The sequence below is a fragment of the Dipodomys merriami genome, unplaced genomic scaffold (assembly GCF_024711535.1).
Source record: "Dipodomys merriami isolate MVZ:Mamm:240054 unplaced genomic scaffold, mDipMer1.0.p SCAF_5, whole genome shotgun sequence".
NCBI lineage: Eukaryota > Metazoa > Chordata > Mammalia > Rodentia > Heteromyidae > Dipodomys > Dipodomys merriami.
In genome coordinates, this window is record NW_027206068.1 from 59,709,976 (window position 1) to 59,725,544 (window position 15,569).

The 15,569-nt window shown below is 42.1% G+C and overlaps 1 protein-coding gene across 2 annotated transcripts in view; it reads right to left on the bottom strand.

The window, feature by feature from the left end:
- Positions 1–14,718, bottom strand: part of Rbm28 (RNA binding motif protein 28) — a 28,755-nt gene extending 14,037 nt beyond the window's left edge. The window contains exons 1-10 of one of the 2 annotated variants that reach the window (XM_069996699.1): positions 14,522–14,718; positions 11,967–12,125; positions 11,602–11,696; positions 10,875–10,950; positions 9,920–10,012; positions 9,184–9,255; positions 4,995–5,175; positions 4,674–4,828; positions 1,837–1,909; positions 199–308 (exon numbers count right to left, since the gene is read on the bottom strand). In XM_069996699.1, the coding sequence (XP_069852800.1) occupies positions 199–308; positions 1,837–1,909; positions 4,674–4,828; positions 4,995–5,175; positions 9,184–9,255; positions 9,920–10,012; positions 10,875–10,950; positions 11,602–11,696; positions 11,967–12,125; positions 14,522–14,639 (1,132 nt within the window). In that variant the 5' untranslated portion in view covers positions 14,640–14,718. The remainder of the gene's footprint in view (positions 1–198; positions 309–1,836; positions 1,910–4,673; positions 4,829–4,994; positions 5,176–9,183; positions 9,256–9,919; positions 10,013–10,874; positions 10,951–11,601; positions 11,697–11,966; positions 12,126–14,521) is intronic. The other variant, XM_069996700.1, reaches the window with a different exon arrangement.
- Positions 14,719–15,569: the final 851 nt, after the last annotated feature.

A 15,569-nucleotide genomic window follows, 5' to 3' on the forward strand; every position in this document is an offset into this window, starting at 1 on the left:
TGTCTGGCAGCACCATTAAAATGCTGAGCTTGACAAGATGGAAGACAACCTCAAAATGTCCTTGGGCTTCCTTGAAAGCCAGGGGATGGATAGCTCATGGAGTCCCCAGAAGAGCATATATTATGCTCTCATTGTAACCTACTGGTGCCCAGGGTAGTGGGTGCAACATTCAGGGCCTTGAAAGCAAATAGCAAATACCTTTAGAATGCTCTGTGTCTGGATGCAAGACAATACGAACATATTTGAGATCTCCAAACTGCTGGAGGAGCTCCCCAAGTTGTTCTTCTTCTGAGTCAAATGACAAGTTTCTATGGAAAATAACAGATCAACTATGAAGTGAGATCTTACATTCTAGCACAGATAGTTAGACATCAATTGGTGTAGTTCCCTTTCTTATAAGTACCCCTCCCTGGTCTAGAAATAGCACCAATACACAAAAGTGGCCTCAAATAGCCAGGTCTGTTGTATGACTCTGCTCCTTGATTCCAATTGACTTTATCAATCACGTTCTTGTACCCAGGAATTTGATATTTAAATAAACATATACAAACTAAAATTGCAGACGCTGATTCACTACAAAAAGCAGCACAACCCACTTGAAGGAGAGTTCTGAGATACTGGAGATACTATCATTGTGACCTAGATAATGGTTACATGAATATATAGCTATGAAAAGTTCCACTGAGCTGTACCAATAGGGTAATGAACTTTACAGAATGTATGTTGTACCATAAAGAAAAACAAAACAAAACAAAAAGTTGCTAGGCCTTTTTTAGTTCTCTGGCAACCAATTCTATAAGCTGCTTCTATGTTCATTCAACAAACCCTAATTTTCACTTAACATGGCCCAAACTACTTTCTCATAAAACCAGAAGACTCAAGCAGACTAGCAAGAAAAATTCTCATTCATTCACTTTCTGTCTGTCTCTCTGTATCTCTGTCTCTGTCTCTCTTTCTCTCTTCCTCTTTGTGTCGCTATATTCTGCTTTAAAAGATAAGGCATCTATAGCCAGGCACCAGTGGCTCATACCTATAATTCTAGCAACTCAGAAGGCTGAGATCTGAGGATCACTGTTCAAACAGGAACATCTATGAACTCTTATCTACCAAAAAGCCTGAAGTGGAGCTGTGGCTAAAATAGTACTGTGCTAGCCTTGAGCACAAAAGCTCAGGAACAGGGCCCAGACCTACAGTTCACACGGTAGGACAGAGAAATCATTTGGTAGGACAGAGAAATCATTTGGAACAAGTGGTATATCACCCCCTAAAACAAAAGCCAGAACCAACATGGTTTTAACAGCTGAGGAATTTCACTTGTCCCAAAAGATGCCCAATCAGGACTCTATGACCAGTTACCTTCCATTTTATAGTTTAGTTTCCTGTATTTCTCATCATTTAGTATATATCTGGGATCAGATAAGCTAATAATCTTAACACCATTTAACTTTCTGGATTAGATAACAGAAACAGTACCCAAAAGACAGACAAGGAAGAGAGATGATGTGAAGGCGATCTGGGTGTGACATGTCAACTTACTAATCACCAGGGCTGATTTGGCTGATCTGGCTGGCTAGACAAGTGTCCTCTTCCTCCCTCACCATTACATATGTATAACTTCCAAAGGCACTCACTAGGTCGAAGAAAATGGTCATCCTTAATAGTTATGCTCCCCAAACAAGCTCCCAAGGAAGAAAAAGATGGAAGAAGGGAGAGGAGAAGAGAGAAAGGAGAAAAGAAAAAGGAGAAGGGACTACAACAGAGGAAGAAAGGGAAAAGAAAGGGAAGAGAGACCCATACAGGCAATGCAAACAGCACATCTCAAAGCAAACAGCATACCTGATAAAAATCGTTTTCCCTTCATTCACATCAGAGGGTAATTTCCTCTTCTTTTGCTTTAAAACTGGTCCATCTAAGGTTAAAAAGAAAAATAAACTGAAAAAGACTAATGCAGGTCAAATCACAAAAAGATTAGCTCCTTAAATATATGAAGATCTTGCATAAATTATTTTTTAATTTAGATAGACAAGCATAAGAAGATGCTCAAACTCATAATTTTAAAAAATAACACAGAAGATAAGGGAACAGCTCAGTGGTACAGCCTGTGTTTAACACATACAAGGTCCCGGCTTCCATCACCAGCATCAAGCAAAGAGATACATAGCACAAGAAATGAGATGCCATTTTTTTTTCCCACAGATAAGTGAAACCACAAAGATTGATGGAATTCAATGTGGTAAAGGTATAGGAAAAAGACATTTTCATACACTACTGTGTTGGTGTCAACTGTCACAACTCTCTGGAAATATGACCAGGTAGAACGTTGGAGGAGAGAATATATACAGACTTCACAAACATACACTATATTTTGTGTATGCATATGAACTGTTTCTGCTTTTCAATCTATTAAAAATATCCTTTAAATATACAACATTGGTTGTCTCTGGGTACACGCCCTCAGATCAGTCTGGCCAATGAAAGACTCACTGCTTGAAGAAGAACATATGCTCATCCATATACAGAAAATTTCTGAAACAAGTATTACTCTGAAAAATGGCTGGAGGAATGGCAAGGAACCTTCACTCTTCCTATTAAGTTCTTCTATTCTGAGTTTTTTCTTTCTCTCATATCTACATATATATATATATATATAATGATAATATATATATAATGATAATATATATATATATATTATCATGCATCCATCTGACAAATTTTCTGGGTGGAAGAATGGTAACTGGCAGCAGAATCTGGGCTGCAGATGCAGGATCTCACTGTCCCTTTGATGGAAAGGCCTTGACTCTAATGTGACCACCATTCTATTTTCATGAAAGTAACTAATATCTCTTTTTTTTCCTCTTCTTTTTTTTTTCTTGGTGCGGAGGGCAGTACTGGGGTTTGAACTCAAGACCTCATGCTTACTAAGCAAGCACTCTACTACTTAAAATCGAGACATTACTTTTTGCTTTACTTCTCAGGAAAGATCTCATGTTGTTGTTGTTGTTGTTGTTGTTTTCTTATAAGTTGGCCTCAAACTTTCATTTTCCTATCTACTTCCCACATTGCTGTGATTGTAGGGACATACCACCAAGTGGCCCAGCTTACTGACGGAGATATAGTCTAACTTCCCGTGCAGTCTGGCCTTGAAATCCTCCTAATCTCCATCTCCCAAGTTAGATTCCATCTACTGTGCCCAAACTTCCTCTCATTTCTTTTTTTTTATTTTTGTCGGTCGTGGGGCTTGAACTCTGGGCCTGAGCTCTGTCCCTCAGCTCTTTAGCTCAAGGCTAACGCTCTACCACCTGAGCTACAGTGCCACTTCCGGTTTTCTGGTGGTTTATTGGAGATAAGAGTTTCACAGACTTTCCTGCCTGGGCTGGCTTTGAACCTAGATACTCAGATCTTAGCCTCCTGAGTAGCTAGGATTACAGGCATGAGCCACCAGCGCCCAGCATCTCATTTCTTATATAGTCAGACCAACAAGCAGATTTACAGAAATGGACACAAAAAAATAAATAAATGGAATCAAAAATTTAAAAATAAAAAGTGAAAAAGGGAATGAAATTGATTGTAAGCATTTGAATGTAGCAATGAACTCTCCCCACTGTATAACTAATCTAAGGTAATAAAAAGAAGTGCTAAAAACAATCTTTTTAAATGTTCACCCCGATAAAACAACGTTATTAGCCATTTCTCATTTTGTAATGACCTTTCTCAGTAAATGAGTTTATTTTCAACAAGGTAGCAATGAGGACTAGTAGTAGTTTTTTTTACATGCTCCCAAAAGTCCTTGTTATGAACTTAAGTGTGTCCTTCCAAAATACAGGTAATTGAATTAACTTCCAATGCTGTATTATTTTGAAACAAAGACCTTGAGAGGTAGTTACGATTAAGTAGGGTCAAAGAGATAGTGCCCTAATGCAATAGGACTGGTGTCTCATAAAAACAGGAAGACACACCAGTTTATTGTGCTAGTTCTCTCCATCCCATCCCCATACCCAAGCATGAAGGTCAGGGAGGACACAGTGGAAGGGAGCCACCTGTGGCCAGAAAGAACCTTCTCACCCCCAGAACATGAGACAAACACTTCTAATGTCTCAGCCGCCCATCTCAATTCAGGAGTTGTTTAAAACCCACTTTGGTGTCAACATACAGGACATCCTGTTTATCCAGACACTCATTCAACTCAGACAACCAAGAAAGGTGGTACCTCTTCCTAAATTCCTCAAGTCTTTATCCTCAGATACCAAGCCAAACTCATTTAAAAAACAAAGCAAATAACAAAAATACAAAAGAAGTAAAAAACTTAATCTAAAAGAAAGGGTCAGGGGGCTTGGAAGGTGGCTCAGTGGTAGAGCGCTTGCCTTGCATACCTGAGGCCCTGGGTTTGATTCCTCAGCACCACATAAGCAAAAAGAAAAAAGCTGGAAGTGGCACTGTGGCTCAAGTGGTGGAGCGCTAGCCTTGAGCTGAAGAGCTGAGGGACAGTGCCCAGGCCCAGAGTTCAGGCCCCATGACCGGACCCAAAAAAAAAACAAAAACAAAAACAAAGGGTCAGAAGGTTTCCTATTCAGTATTTAATCATAAATTTGACAGACCTTAAGAGTCCTGTTTAGAAAGAGGCCTAGTCAGAACTAACTTGGAGTTTACAGGGGTTTATGAAGATCCAAGCAAACCTTCCTCCTCCTCCTCCTGTTCTTCTTCGGTGCTGCTAGGACTCTGCGCGAGTCCCTCTTCTTCATCAACGCTACCTCCTTCCTCCAGGTCACTGTCCTCATCAGAAGGGTCCTCCTCCTCACTGCTTCCAGCTGGGACTGCTCTTTTCACTGCTCTGCAAGGGCACAAGTTCAGAGCTACACATCTGGGCTCACAAAGGGCCTCAACTTCATTATACATGTCAACTTGCAACGAATGGGAGCAGGAAGACAAGAAATGTTTCCTTTAAGAGAAAATTTTGTATTTTTCACTAGTGTTTCAGAACAAGCTGAGCTGCTTACCTCTTCTGAATCTGTATACGCTGGGTAATTTTTGATTCTTTAGTCTCTTCTTCATCTTCATCATCAACATCCTCATCATCCTCCTCATCTTCAACATCCCCATCATCACTTTCCTCCCCTTGCAACCCTGCATTCTTTTTAACTGAGTTCTGGTGTTTAGGTCCACAGCTCTTCTCTTCATCTATGGAGAAAGATAAAAGAAAGTTAGGAATGTTAGGAATTTGTTTAATATCCAACAAGGTCTGTTTGGGTTTGGGTTTTTTGCAATTTGGTAGATTGAACTCAGAGCCCCACACTTGCCAGGCAGGTTCTCTACCACCCGAGCCATGTCTCTTGCCTTTTCTTATTCATTATTCTTAAGGTGGGGCCTTGCTTTATGCACAGGACTATCTGGGTTGAGTTCCTCCTACTCCCACTTCCCTGCCACTGGGAATGACAGGGGCATGCCAATGTGCCCAGACATTGTGGTTCCCCCACAGCTAGACTACCAGGCCTGTACCACCACACTCAGCCACTGGTTGAGATGGATTCTTGAGAACTTTCATACCCAAGAGAGCCTCAAACCAGAATCCTCTGATCTCAACCTTCCCAACAGCTAGGATTCTAAAAAGTGTGAGCCACTGTGCCCTGCTCAAACTAGGTTTGGGGTTTCTTGTGTGTGTGTGTGTGTGTGTGTGTGTGTATGTGTGTCAAGCCCCAATCCTGGGGCTTGAACTCAAGGCCTGAACGCTATCCTTGTGGTTGTTTTGTTCAAAGGTAGTACTCTACCACTTGAGCCACAGCTCCCTTCACCTTTGCTTGGTACTTACTGCAGATAAAGTCTCAAAGACTTTGCTGCATGGGCTAGCTTTGAACCTTGATCCTCAGATTTCAGCTACAGTGCCCAGTCAAACAAGGTTGTTTTAACAGAAGTACTTAATTTTCTGAGTTCATAGTTTATTTGGTTTTTCAGAAGGTCATGAATTTGCCGGGCGCTGGTGGCTCACGCCTGTAATCCTAGCTACTCAGGAGGCTGAGATCTGAGGATCGCGGTTCAAAGCCAGCCCGGGCAGGAGAGACCGTGAGATTCCTATCTCCAATAAACCACCAGAAAACCGGAAGTGGCGCTGTAGCTCAAGTGGTAGAGCGCTCGCCTTGAGCTGAAGAGCTGAGGGACAGAGCTCAGGCCCAGAGTTCAAGCCCCACGACCGACCAAAAAAAAAAAAAAAAGGTCATGAATTTTTTTTTTTTTTTTTTGGTCAGTCATGGTGTGTAAATTCTGGGCCTGGACACTGTCCCTCAGCTCTTCAGCTCAAGGCAAGCACCTTACCACTTCTACCACTTGAGCCACAGTGTCACTTCCAGTTTTCTGGTGGTTAATTGGAGATAAGAATCTCATGGACTTTCCAGCTCAGGCTGGCTCTGAACCACAATCCTCAGATCTCAGCTTCCTGAGTAGCTACTAGGATTACAGGCATGAGCCACTGGCACCCAGCTAATGAATTTGTATTACTATATAACCAACCCTCAATATCTGTTGGTTCTAAATCCTGAATTTTTTAAATATTTTACCTGTACTGAAGATGTACAGACTTTTTTCTTGTCATAAACTCCTATATAATTCAATATAACAACTATTTGTATAGCATTACACTGTATTAGGGGTTGTAAGTACAGTAAGCCTGTCAAAACGAATACAGTTTTGACCAAGTGCAGTCAAAAAATGAATTTTAAGCTGGGTGCTGGTGGCTCAACCCTGTAATCCTAGCCACTCAGGAGGCTGAAATGTGAAGGTTCGAAGTCAGCCTGAGTAAGAAAGTCCCTGAGACTCTTATTTCCAATTAACCATGAGAACACCAGAAGTGGGACTTTGGCCCAAAGTGGTAGTATGCTAGTCTTCAGCAGAAAAACTCTGGGACAGCAGTCAAGCCCTATGACCAACAAAATAACAATAATAATTTTTTAATCAAAAGAAATTTTAAAACTAGCTGGGCGTCAGTGGCTCACGCCTGTAATCCTAGCTACTCAAGAGGCTGAGATTTAAGGATCGCAGTTCAAAGCCAGCCCACGCAAGAACATCCATGAAACTCCTATCTCCAATAAACCACTAGAAAACCAGAAGTGACGCTGTAGCTCAAATGGTAGAGCGCTTGCCTTGAGCTGAAGAGTGCAGGGACAGCGCTCAGGCCCAAGTTCAAGCCCCACAACCGACAAAAGAAAAAAAGAAAATTTAAAACTAAAAAATTCAATTCCTACATGTGCATTATACAGCCCATATGATACAGAAAAGCTCTCAGCCAGCTCCATGTTATTGTCAGTTACATTTAACTCATATAATTGCTGAGAGCTTCATTCCTCTTAATTTTGTAAAAATATGTCTCCCAAAAAGCAAGTAGTGCCCCAAAAGCAAGATAAAAGTTATGGTAAGCTTTCAAAACCAAAAAGAGGATGTACTAAGTTTAAGTGATATAGTGAAAATTTTTGATTTGTTGGCACTCTGATTTGTTCCACTTTAGTGGAAATTGGGTGGCCATATGGGGAAAAAAAATGAATCAAGCATCCACAGTATTTGAGACAAAGAGCATGAAATACAGTTTTCGGTGAATACTATGAATATGGCAGTCATGTAGCCTACCCCATATGGTTTCCAGGCTATGGATGATCATGGTGACAAAACACCAGCCCAGTTAAGTTCAAGGTCTTGGGTCTAAACTCAGTACCAAAAAAATAAAACGTCAAGTTATGGATGCTCAGACCCATTGTCACTGACTCTGCAACCTGAGTGTTCATTAATGGTTTTTCCTCAACAGCAAGCTGTCTAGTTTACTGCAATCTATAGATGACTTAAAATACATCCAAGGATTACATAGCGTTCCACGCAAACCTACACCATCTGATAGAAGGGACTTAAGCATTCAGTATTTGATATCTGAGGAGGGTTCTGATACCAATTCCTCGAAGTCTACCAAGGTATGACTACATGGAAAACAAGAAAATGTTTTTCACTGGCTGGGAAGGTGGCTCAGTGGTAGAGCACTTGCCTTGCATGCCTGAGGCCCTGGGTTCGATTCCTCAGCACCACATAACCAAAAAGAAAAAAGCCGGAAGTGGCGCTGTGGCTCAAGTGGTAGAGCGCTAGCCTTGAGCTGAAGAGCTGAGGGACAGCACCAAGGCCCAGAGTTCAGGCCCCACGACCGGACCCAAAAAAAAAAAAAAAAAAAAAAAAAATCAAATATTTACTCATCAACATTGAAAATACTTCTGACAAAAAGATCATAATTGTTTTTGTAAGCCTTTGCTTAACAAATTTAATGAAGTTGAAATCTAAAGGAGAGCTGCTAGCTTAGACTAACCTCTTGTTATTTAAAGGAAAATCTGGAAAAAAAAACTCAAATATTTTTTGTCATTAAAAAAATTGCAATACACAAAAATAAAGTGCTTTAATCATAAAACAAAACAAAAACAAAGAAAATGGGGGAGTGAGGAAAACAAAAGACAAAGCAAAAAACCTTCATCACTCAGATTCCTCTAAACTTTGTCCCATTCATTAGACACCTGAAGGGTAAACTGAATATAAGTAACAAGTGAACAAGTCTGCAAACAGGCTACTACTTGCACACCACAGCCAGCACAATGCTTACTGGGGGCTGCCCTCAACTGCAGCCTCAGTGAGTTATACTCTGTGAGATTCAAAAACTAATTGTTTTCTATTGAGAATGTACTCTGCTTGAACACATGCCTAACATGCACAAGGCCCTGGGTTCAATTCCCAGAACCAAAGGGAAGAGAAGAAAAAAATGTGAAGTGTTTCCTAAATATAACTCAAGTTTTTAAGTTACTCTGTTCTCAATGGTCCTTACTCCTTATGAAAAGCTGGGAAAAGAGACCCATAGAGTGAACAATGAACTTGAGCTCAAGGTCATCTCTACTCATGTCTATACCCCAGGAATGGCTCAGACTCAAAAGATCCAATGTTTGAGAATCTGATCACCAGATGGTACAATATGAATTAATACACAGCCTCATGCTCATAGAGCCCACAGAAATTCAGTGTTTTCTGAATAGTATGATTTGTTCTTTTGGCTACTCTTGTGCCTTTGGCATATCTAAACTAATATTCCCACTCACAATCAGATTTCCTTATACTTTTAGAATAAAAAAAAGAATTTTTCCACTCTCTCACCCTCTATCCAACACTATGACACCTTACCTTGGGCAGAAACAGCCTGGGTATCTTTATACTTGTCTTTCGCCACAGCCCAATCCACAGCCACAGTCCGTCCTGTCAAAAAAGTAGCATGAGAAAAGCTTTCCTCCTTTTAACATCCTTACTTCCTATAAAGGACTTCCTACCCACCAAAGATAGTCATGGAATCAGTGAAAATGAAAAAATTCAAATTCAGATTGCTAGTGCTTAAATGAAGTCCTCGGTAGGGAAATAGAAGCAGAAGGATCATAAGTTTGGGTCCAGCATGTACACCTAGCAAGACTCTGTTTCAAAAGCAAAACAAAAAAGTTCCCCAAAGCTGTACTCTCTTTAATCATTAACCTTACTAACAACTAACAAAACCCGAAGTCACTATGCATTTTTTTCCCCTGCACAGTACCCAATGCTAACAGTCAGTTTAATGTAATAGCCCATGGACCCTAAATAGAGGTTGCAACCAAGGTGAAGGAATCTAGATACCAACCTACATTTATGTGATTATTTTCAGAGTATTTGTTGGGAATTTCAAAGCATGCTCACCAAATAAAGGAAGAATCCTAGCATGGATTCTTTTAAGTTAAACCTTAAATCAAGTACTAGAGACACTTCATCAAAACAGCTACTGTATTACTGCTCTGCAGTGAAACTACCTTTGGAGCATACAGAAAAGTGGGTCACTGTGCTAATTCACCCAAGCTCCCAAAATACTGGGTCAATAGTACCAGTATAGAAATCTTACCTTTTATCTCCTTCATGTTCATGCCTTTGAGGGCTTTTCCTGCTTCTAAGAGGTTTTTGAACTGAACAAAAGCAAAACCACGCATCTTTCCATCTGTGTACAAATAAATTAGAAGCAGGAGGTGAGAGCCAACAGAGCACTAACAAGGAAATTAGAGCAACAAAGCTGACAAAATGGCTCAGCAGCCAAGAGAGCCAGTCCTCAAAGCAACAGTTTATACTCTCTTGTTGGGTAAACTCTGATTCAGACTTGTAGAGAACCATGAGTCAATGCCATCAGTAACTAAACTTCTAAAACTAAGTCTTATCTAACTAAAAATACTATCCAGAGAATAGTGTTATTATTTAGGTCTTTTACTCCCTTCAAGCACTGTGTCAGATACCCATAAACATATCTTCATGGGCTCAAAAAAGCATGCCATGAAGCCTGCATTTCTAATTCAAGGGTAATTTGGAAAAAGACCTGTTTAAGCCACATGCCAGTGGCTCACATCTGTAATCCTAGCTACTCAGAAAGCTGAGATCTGAGGATCATAGTTCAAAATCAGCCGGGTCAGGAAAGGTCATGAGATTCTTTTTTTTTTTTTTTGGTCATGGGTCTTGAACTCTGGGCCTGGGTGCTGTCCCTCAGCTCTTCAGCTCAAGGCTAGCCACAGCGCCACTTCGGCTTTTTCGGCTTATGTGGTGTTGAGGAATCAAACCCAGGGCCTCGTGCGTGCAAGGCAAGCACTCTACCACTGAGCCACCTTCCCAGCCCCTCGTGAAATTCTTATCTCCAATTAACCCCAGAAAACCAGAAGTGGCGCTGTAGCTCAAATGGGAGAACAGTAGCCTTGAGCTGAAGAGCTGAGGGACAGCTCCCAGGCCGAGTTCAAGCCCTATGACTGACCAAAAAAAAAAAAAGGCATGTTAAGTGATATTAATGCAATACACACTAAATAAAGGCAATCTAGTACCTGGCTTCCTTGGGATATTTACTTCCAGCACAGCACCAAATTGAGCAAATACAGTTTTCAAGTCATCTTCTGAACACTGGAGCCAAAAAATGAAGGAAGATGAGAAATATTATCACATCAAGTAAACCTGAAATATCAACTACTAATTCATCATTTTTTTACTCTTTTCTTACTTTCAAGATTAATATATCAAAGAGCTGTGCGTGAATAGACAACATCTTATTTGTATCTAAGAGGCCAAAAAAGACACCAGGTGCAAGAGAGCTATTTCTGTACCCCACTTTCTCAGAAGCAATTTCTCCAATTTGAAGGAATCATCTCAGTGTCTTTAATAAATTTTTTTTTTTTTTTGGTCCGTCATGAGGCTTGAACTCTGGGCCTGGGCACTATCCCTCAGCTCTTCAGCTCAAGGCTAGTGCTCTACCACTTAAGCCACAGTGCCACTTCGGTTTTCTGGTGGTTAGTTGGAGATAAGAGTCTCACAGACTTTCCTGCCTGGGCTGGCAATGAACCTTGATCCTCAGGTCTCAGCCTCCTGACTAGCTAGAATTACAGGCATAAGCCGCTGGCACCTGGCTTTAATAAATTCTTATGGTCCCGTATTTTCAACGTGCTAAGGCTCATTCCCAGGAGGGATAAACCCAGTAAACACCATCATAGTGAGATGTTCCACCAATGAGCATGCCTTAGCACCTTCCTAACATGATGTTGCTTCTCTGTCACTTACCTTAAAGCTCAAGTTCCGAATAATTAACCGGGCTTTCTTATCTGCCATTTTGGCTTTCGTAGGCTTTGGCTCCTTCTTTGGGGACTCTGAATTTTCTAAAAAGAGAGGCTTATCAAAAGTCTATGCACCCATTGATATCACAGTAAAATGTTACAAGAAACAACAGCAGTAACACAGCAATAAACATTCACTCTCTAGGAACAGCAGATTTTTCAAGACTAAGATGGAGACTGATTAAAATGAGGGACAAAACATACCAGATGATTTTGAATATTGAAAAGGAACTAAGAGCTCACAGTTCTCGAAGTTACTTTCCCTTCTCTCATTTTCATAGTGCTCTTCCTCACTCCTAGGAAGAAACTCACCATTTTTCCTCTTTTCCTTGGGCTTATTCCTCAGTTTTTTCTTGGCCACGGTCACATTGATCTTGCATCCTTCAAAGGTAGTAATTTCCTTGAGGGCCCTTTGAACATCTTCCAGCATAGAGAAAGTGACATAGCCAAAGCCTCGACAAGTCTTACTCCCTGGAACAAGGCAAGAAGAAAAGGAGTGAGTAGGGATGGAAAGGACAGAGAATCGTAGCCAAGAGAACAAAATCTGTACATCTACAAAGCCTAAACTAGCAGATATCCTACACTAAGCCATGCTGCAATCAGCAAGACTCAGGAGGAAAAGAAACAAAGCTGTCGCAGCCTCTTTTCTATCATGCCTAGAAAGCATTAGGCTAATTTGGGGGTTTGTTAGCTCTTCTTTTTTCCCCTGTCCTGATAATCCAAAGAATATGGAAGTTATATGCTATATATTAGGCACCCTCAAAGACGACCTCAATATCCAACAGAATGAAAGATCATCAAAGAAGAAAAGAAAGTACAGTGAACTCTGAAAATTCAAATATAGTAACAATCTCTCTTTAGAACAGTTCAGCAATAAATGCCTTAGGTCCTGGCAAAAGAGCCTCAAACAATAAACACTGCTTTTGGAACCTGTAGACTTTATCATTATTACTAATACCTTAGCTATTCTCCATTAAAAGGCTTCAAAGTCACTGGGCACTGGTGGCTCTCAGTAGGCTAGGATCTGAGGATTGCAGTTTGAAGCCAGCCAGAGCAGGAAAGTCTGTGAAATTCTTATCTCCACTAAACCACCAAAAACACAAACAACAACAAAAAATGAAGCAGAAGTGTAGCTCAAGTGTGAGAGCAATAGTCTTGAGCAAAAAAGCTCAGGGACAGCACCCAAGGCCCCAAGTTCAAGCCCCAGGATTGGCACTATTTTTTTTTTTTAAATAATTCTCCAGGGCTGGGAATATGGCTTAGTGGGAGAGTGCTTGCCTAGCATGCATGAAGACCTGGGTTTGATTCCTCAGAACCCACATACACAGAAAAAGCTGGAAGTGGTACTGTAGCTCAAGTGGTGGGGTGCTAGCCTTGAGCAAAAGAAGCTCAGGGACAATACTCAGATCCTGAGTTGAAGCCCCAGGACTGGCAAAAAAAAACCTCTCCAATTCAGTGTCAATCTCTAACCCATTTTACCTCTTTAACCCATTTTACCTTCAGAACACCCCAAGGTAGGTGAAATGATACCATCCCTTTGTTCCAAAGAATAATTCAAGACAAGGGAAGTAAAGGAACTTCTCACTGGATGTTAGCAGCTGAATTAATTACTGCTCTCTAGTGCTCTGGATCTTATCACTTAATTCTCTTCCCTAGCCATTTCCCTCCCAGAACCCTGGCCTCCCTGCTACTCTTCTCTTCTCATGTAATAAGCACACTCCCGCTCAGTATTCTCCAGCTTGCTGTTTCCTCCATTTGGACTGCTCTTCTCCCTGAAAGGGAAGTTTTCTCTCTCTCATCCCAGTCAGGCCAAGGCTACCCTCACACACACATACACTACACAGCTATTTCCTATCCTTCTTCTCTTATGTTTCAGATCCTTACCATTTACAACCTTTATTGCTAATATTTGTTTACTGGCTGTCTTCCTCCACCATTAAAAAAAAATGAAGTATCACGATTTATTTGTGTTCTGCACTGCTACAGCCTGAACTCCACACCCTGAGAAGAGTTAACAGTGTAGTGGGACACACCTATTCAGCATGTTGAACGGATGAATGAGTATCATACTGAGAGTTCAAGTCAGATGACCAAATTCTGGATCCACTACTTAACTAGATATACAAACTCAAAAGTTACTAAATATCCTTAAGGTCCGGATTCTTGTATGTAAAACAAGTTCAAGAATCTGCAGGAGGGCTGTTGCAAAAATTAGATGACACAACCTGCAGTAAGATTGCGGTGAAAATTAAATGAGACAACCCGCAGTAAGATTGTTGCGAAAACGAAATGAGACAACCCGCAGTAAGACTGTTGCAAAAACTAAATGAGACAGCCAGGCGCCTCGGAGGCTCACACCTGCAACTCTGTCTAATTCAGGAAGCTGGGATCTGAGGATCGCAGTTCAAAGCCAGCCGGACAAGAAAGTCAGTGGGACTCCAATTAATCACCAACAAAGTCGGAAGTGGCGCTGTGGCTCAAGAGGTAGAGCACTGGCCTTGAGCAAAAGGAGCTCAGGGGCAGCACCCAGGCCCCAGAGTTCAAGCCCCACCACCGTCCAAAGTAAATAAATACTAAATAAGTACTAAGCAAGCCTGGGTCAAACTCAACCGACAGTCTAACCAGTACTTAATGAAAAGCTATTTCATCATGCCTAAATAAGATCGTGTAAGGGAAGGCGAATGGTAAAAGGAAAGCGAAGAGACACCCAAGATGGGCCTGTCTAAAGCAGAATCAGCTTCAGAGAAGAAACTCATTTCCCAGTCCCTCCTCTTGGGGGCGAGTAAGGAAAGAGTCGCTCGGCCCCTGGAGCTTGGGAAGGGAGGTCGCCCCTCCCCACGCGGGACCCGGCCTCCACCCGCCCCTACCTTTCTCTGTCACCACGAAGCACTGCTTCACCGGCCCCACCTGGCTAAACAGCTCTTCCAGCTGCTCGCTGCGGGCCGAGGGCGGGAGCCGGCCCACAAACAGAGTCAGGCCGGCCATGAGGGCCGGGAAACCGAGGCTGGCAGCGAGACCAGAACCCAGTCGGGCGCACGCGAGGAGAGGGAAGCGCTTCAGCGGTGTCACCACGCCAAACTGCCGGGTGACTCCGGAAGTGCTCGTTACTCAAACAAGTCGGGAGGAAAACTTGGTAGGGAGCGGAAAGAACGTTCCGGGGAGGGGGAGATGTGTAACTGGGAGGGCGTAGCTACAGGCTCCACCCAGTCTCTACAGACTCCTCCCCCTCTCAGGATCACACCTCTTCCATTTGATGTCCTCCCTTCCTCTCTCCTTCCTTCCCTTCTTCCCTCCCTCCCTCTCTCCCTTTGTCTCTCCCTCCCTCCCTGTCTCTTCTCCCTCCCTCTCCTCCTCTACTCTCCCCCCCTCCTCCCTTCCTCTCTTCTCCCCTCCTTTCTTTTCTCTCTCTTCCCCCCACTCTCTCGCATTTCCTCCTCTTCCGCCTTCTCTCTGGTCTCTTTCATTCCCTCCTTCACCCTTCCCTTCCCCTTCCTCTCTATCTCTCTGTTGAGCCTCACCTCTAGATACTTTTTTTCTTCCATTTTCAGACAGCTGGCTAGCTTTTACTTCCATCCTTTAACCTATGCCTCTTCCTTCATAGCTGGGATTACAGACACATTACCACCAATGGCTTTTGCTTGTTGAGATGAGATCTTGCTAAATTTTTGCCATAGCTGAACCACTATATTTCTGATCTCATCCTCCAGAGTAGCTGTGTTCTGATCTCATCCTCCAGAGTAGCTGGGATTGCAAGTGTGCACAACCGCACCTGGCCCCAATTTCACCTCCAGGACATCAGCCCCAAATTCACCATGACAGAAAGAAGTCAATTTTCCCTAGGCTTTACTCAAGAGCTGTCATAAAATTGATGTTCAATAAATATTTTCTGAAGTGTCTCCACAGATTCCCAGGTTG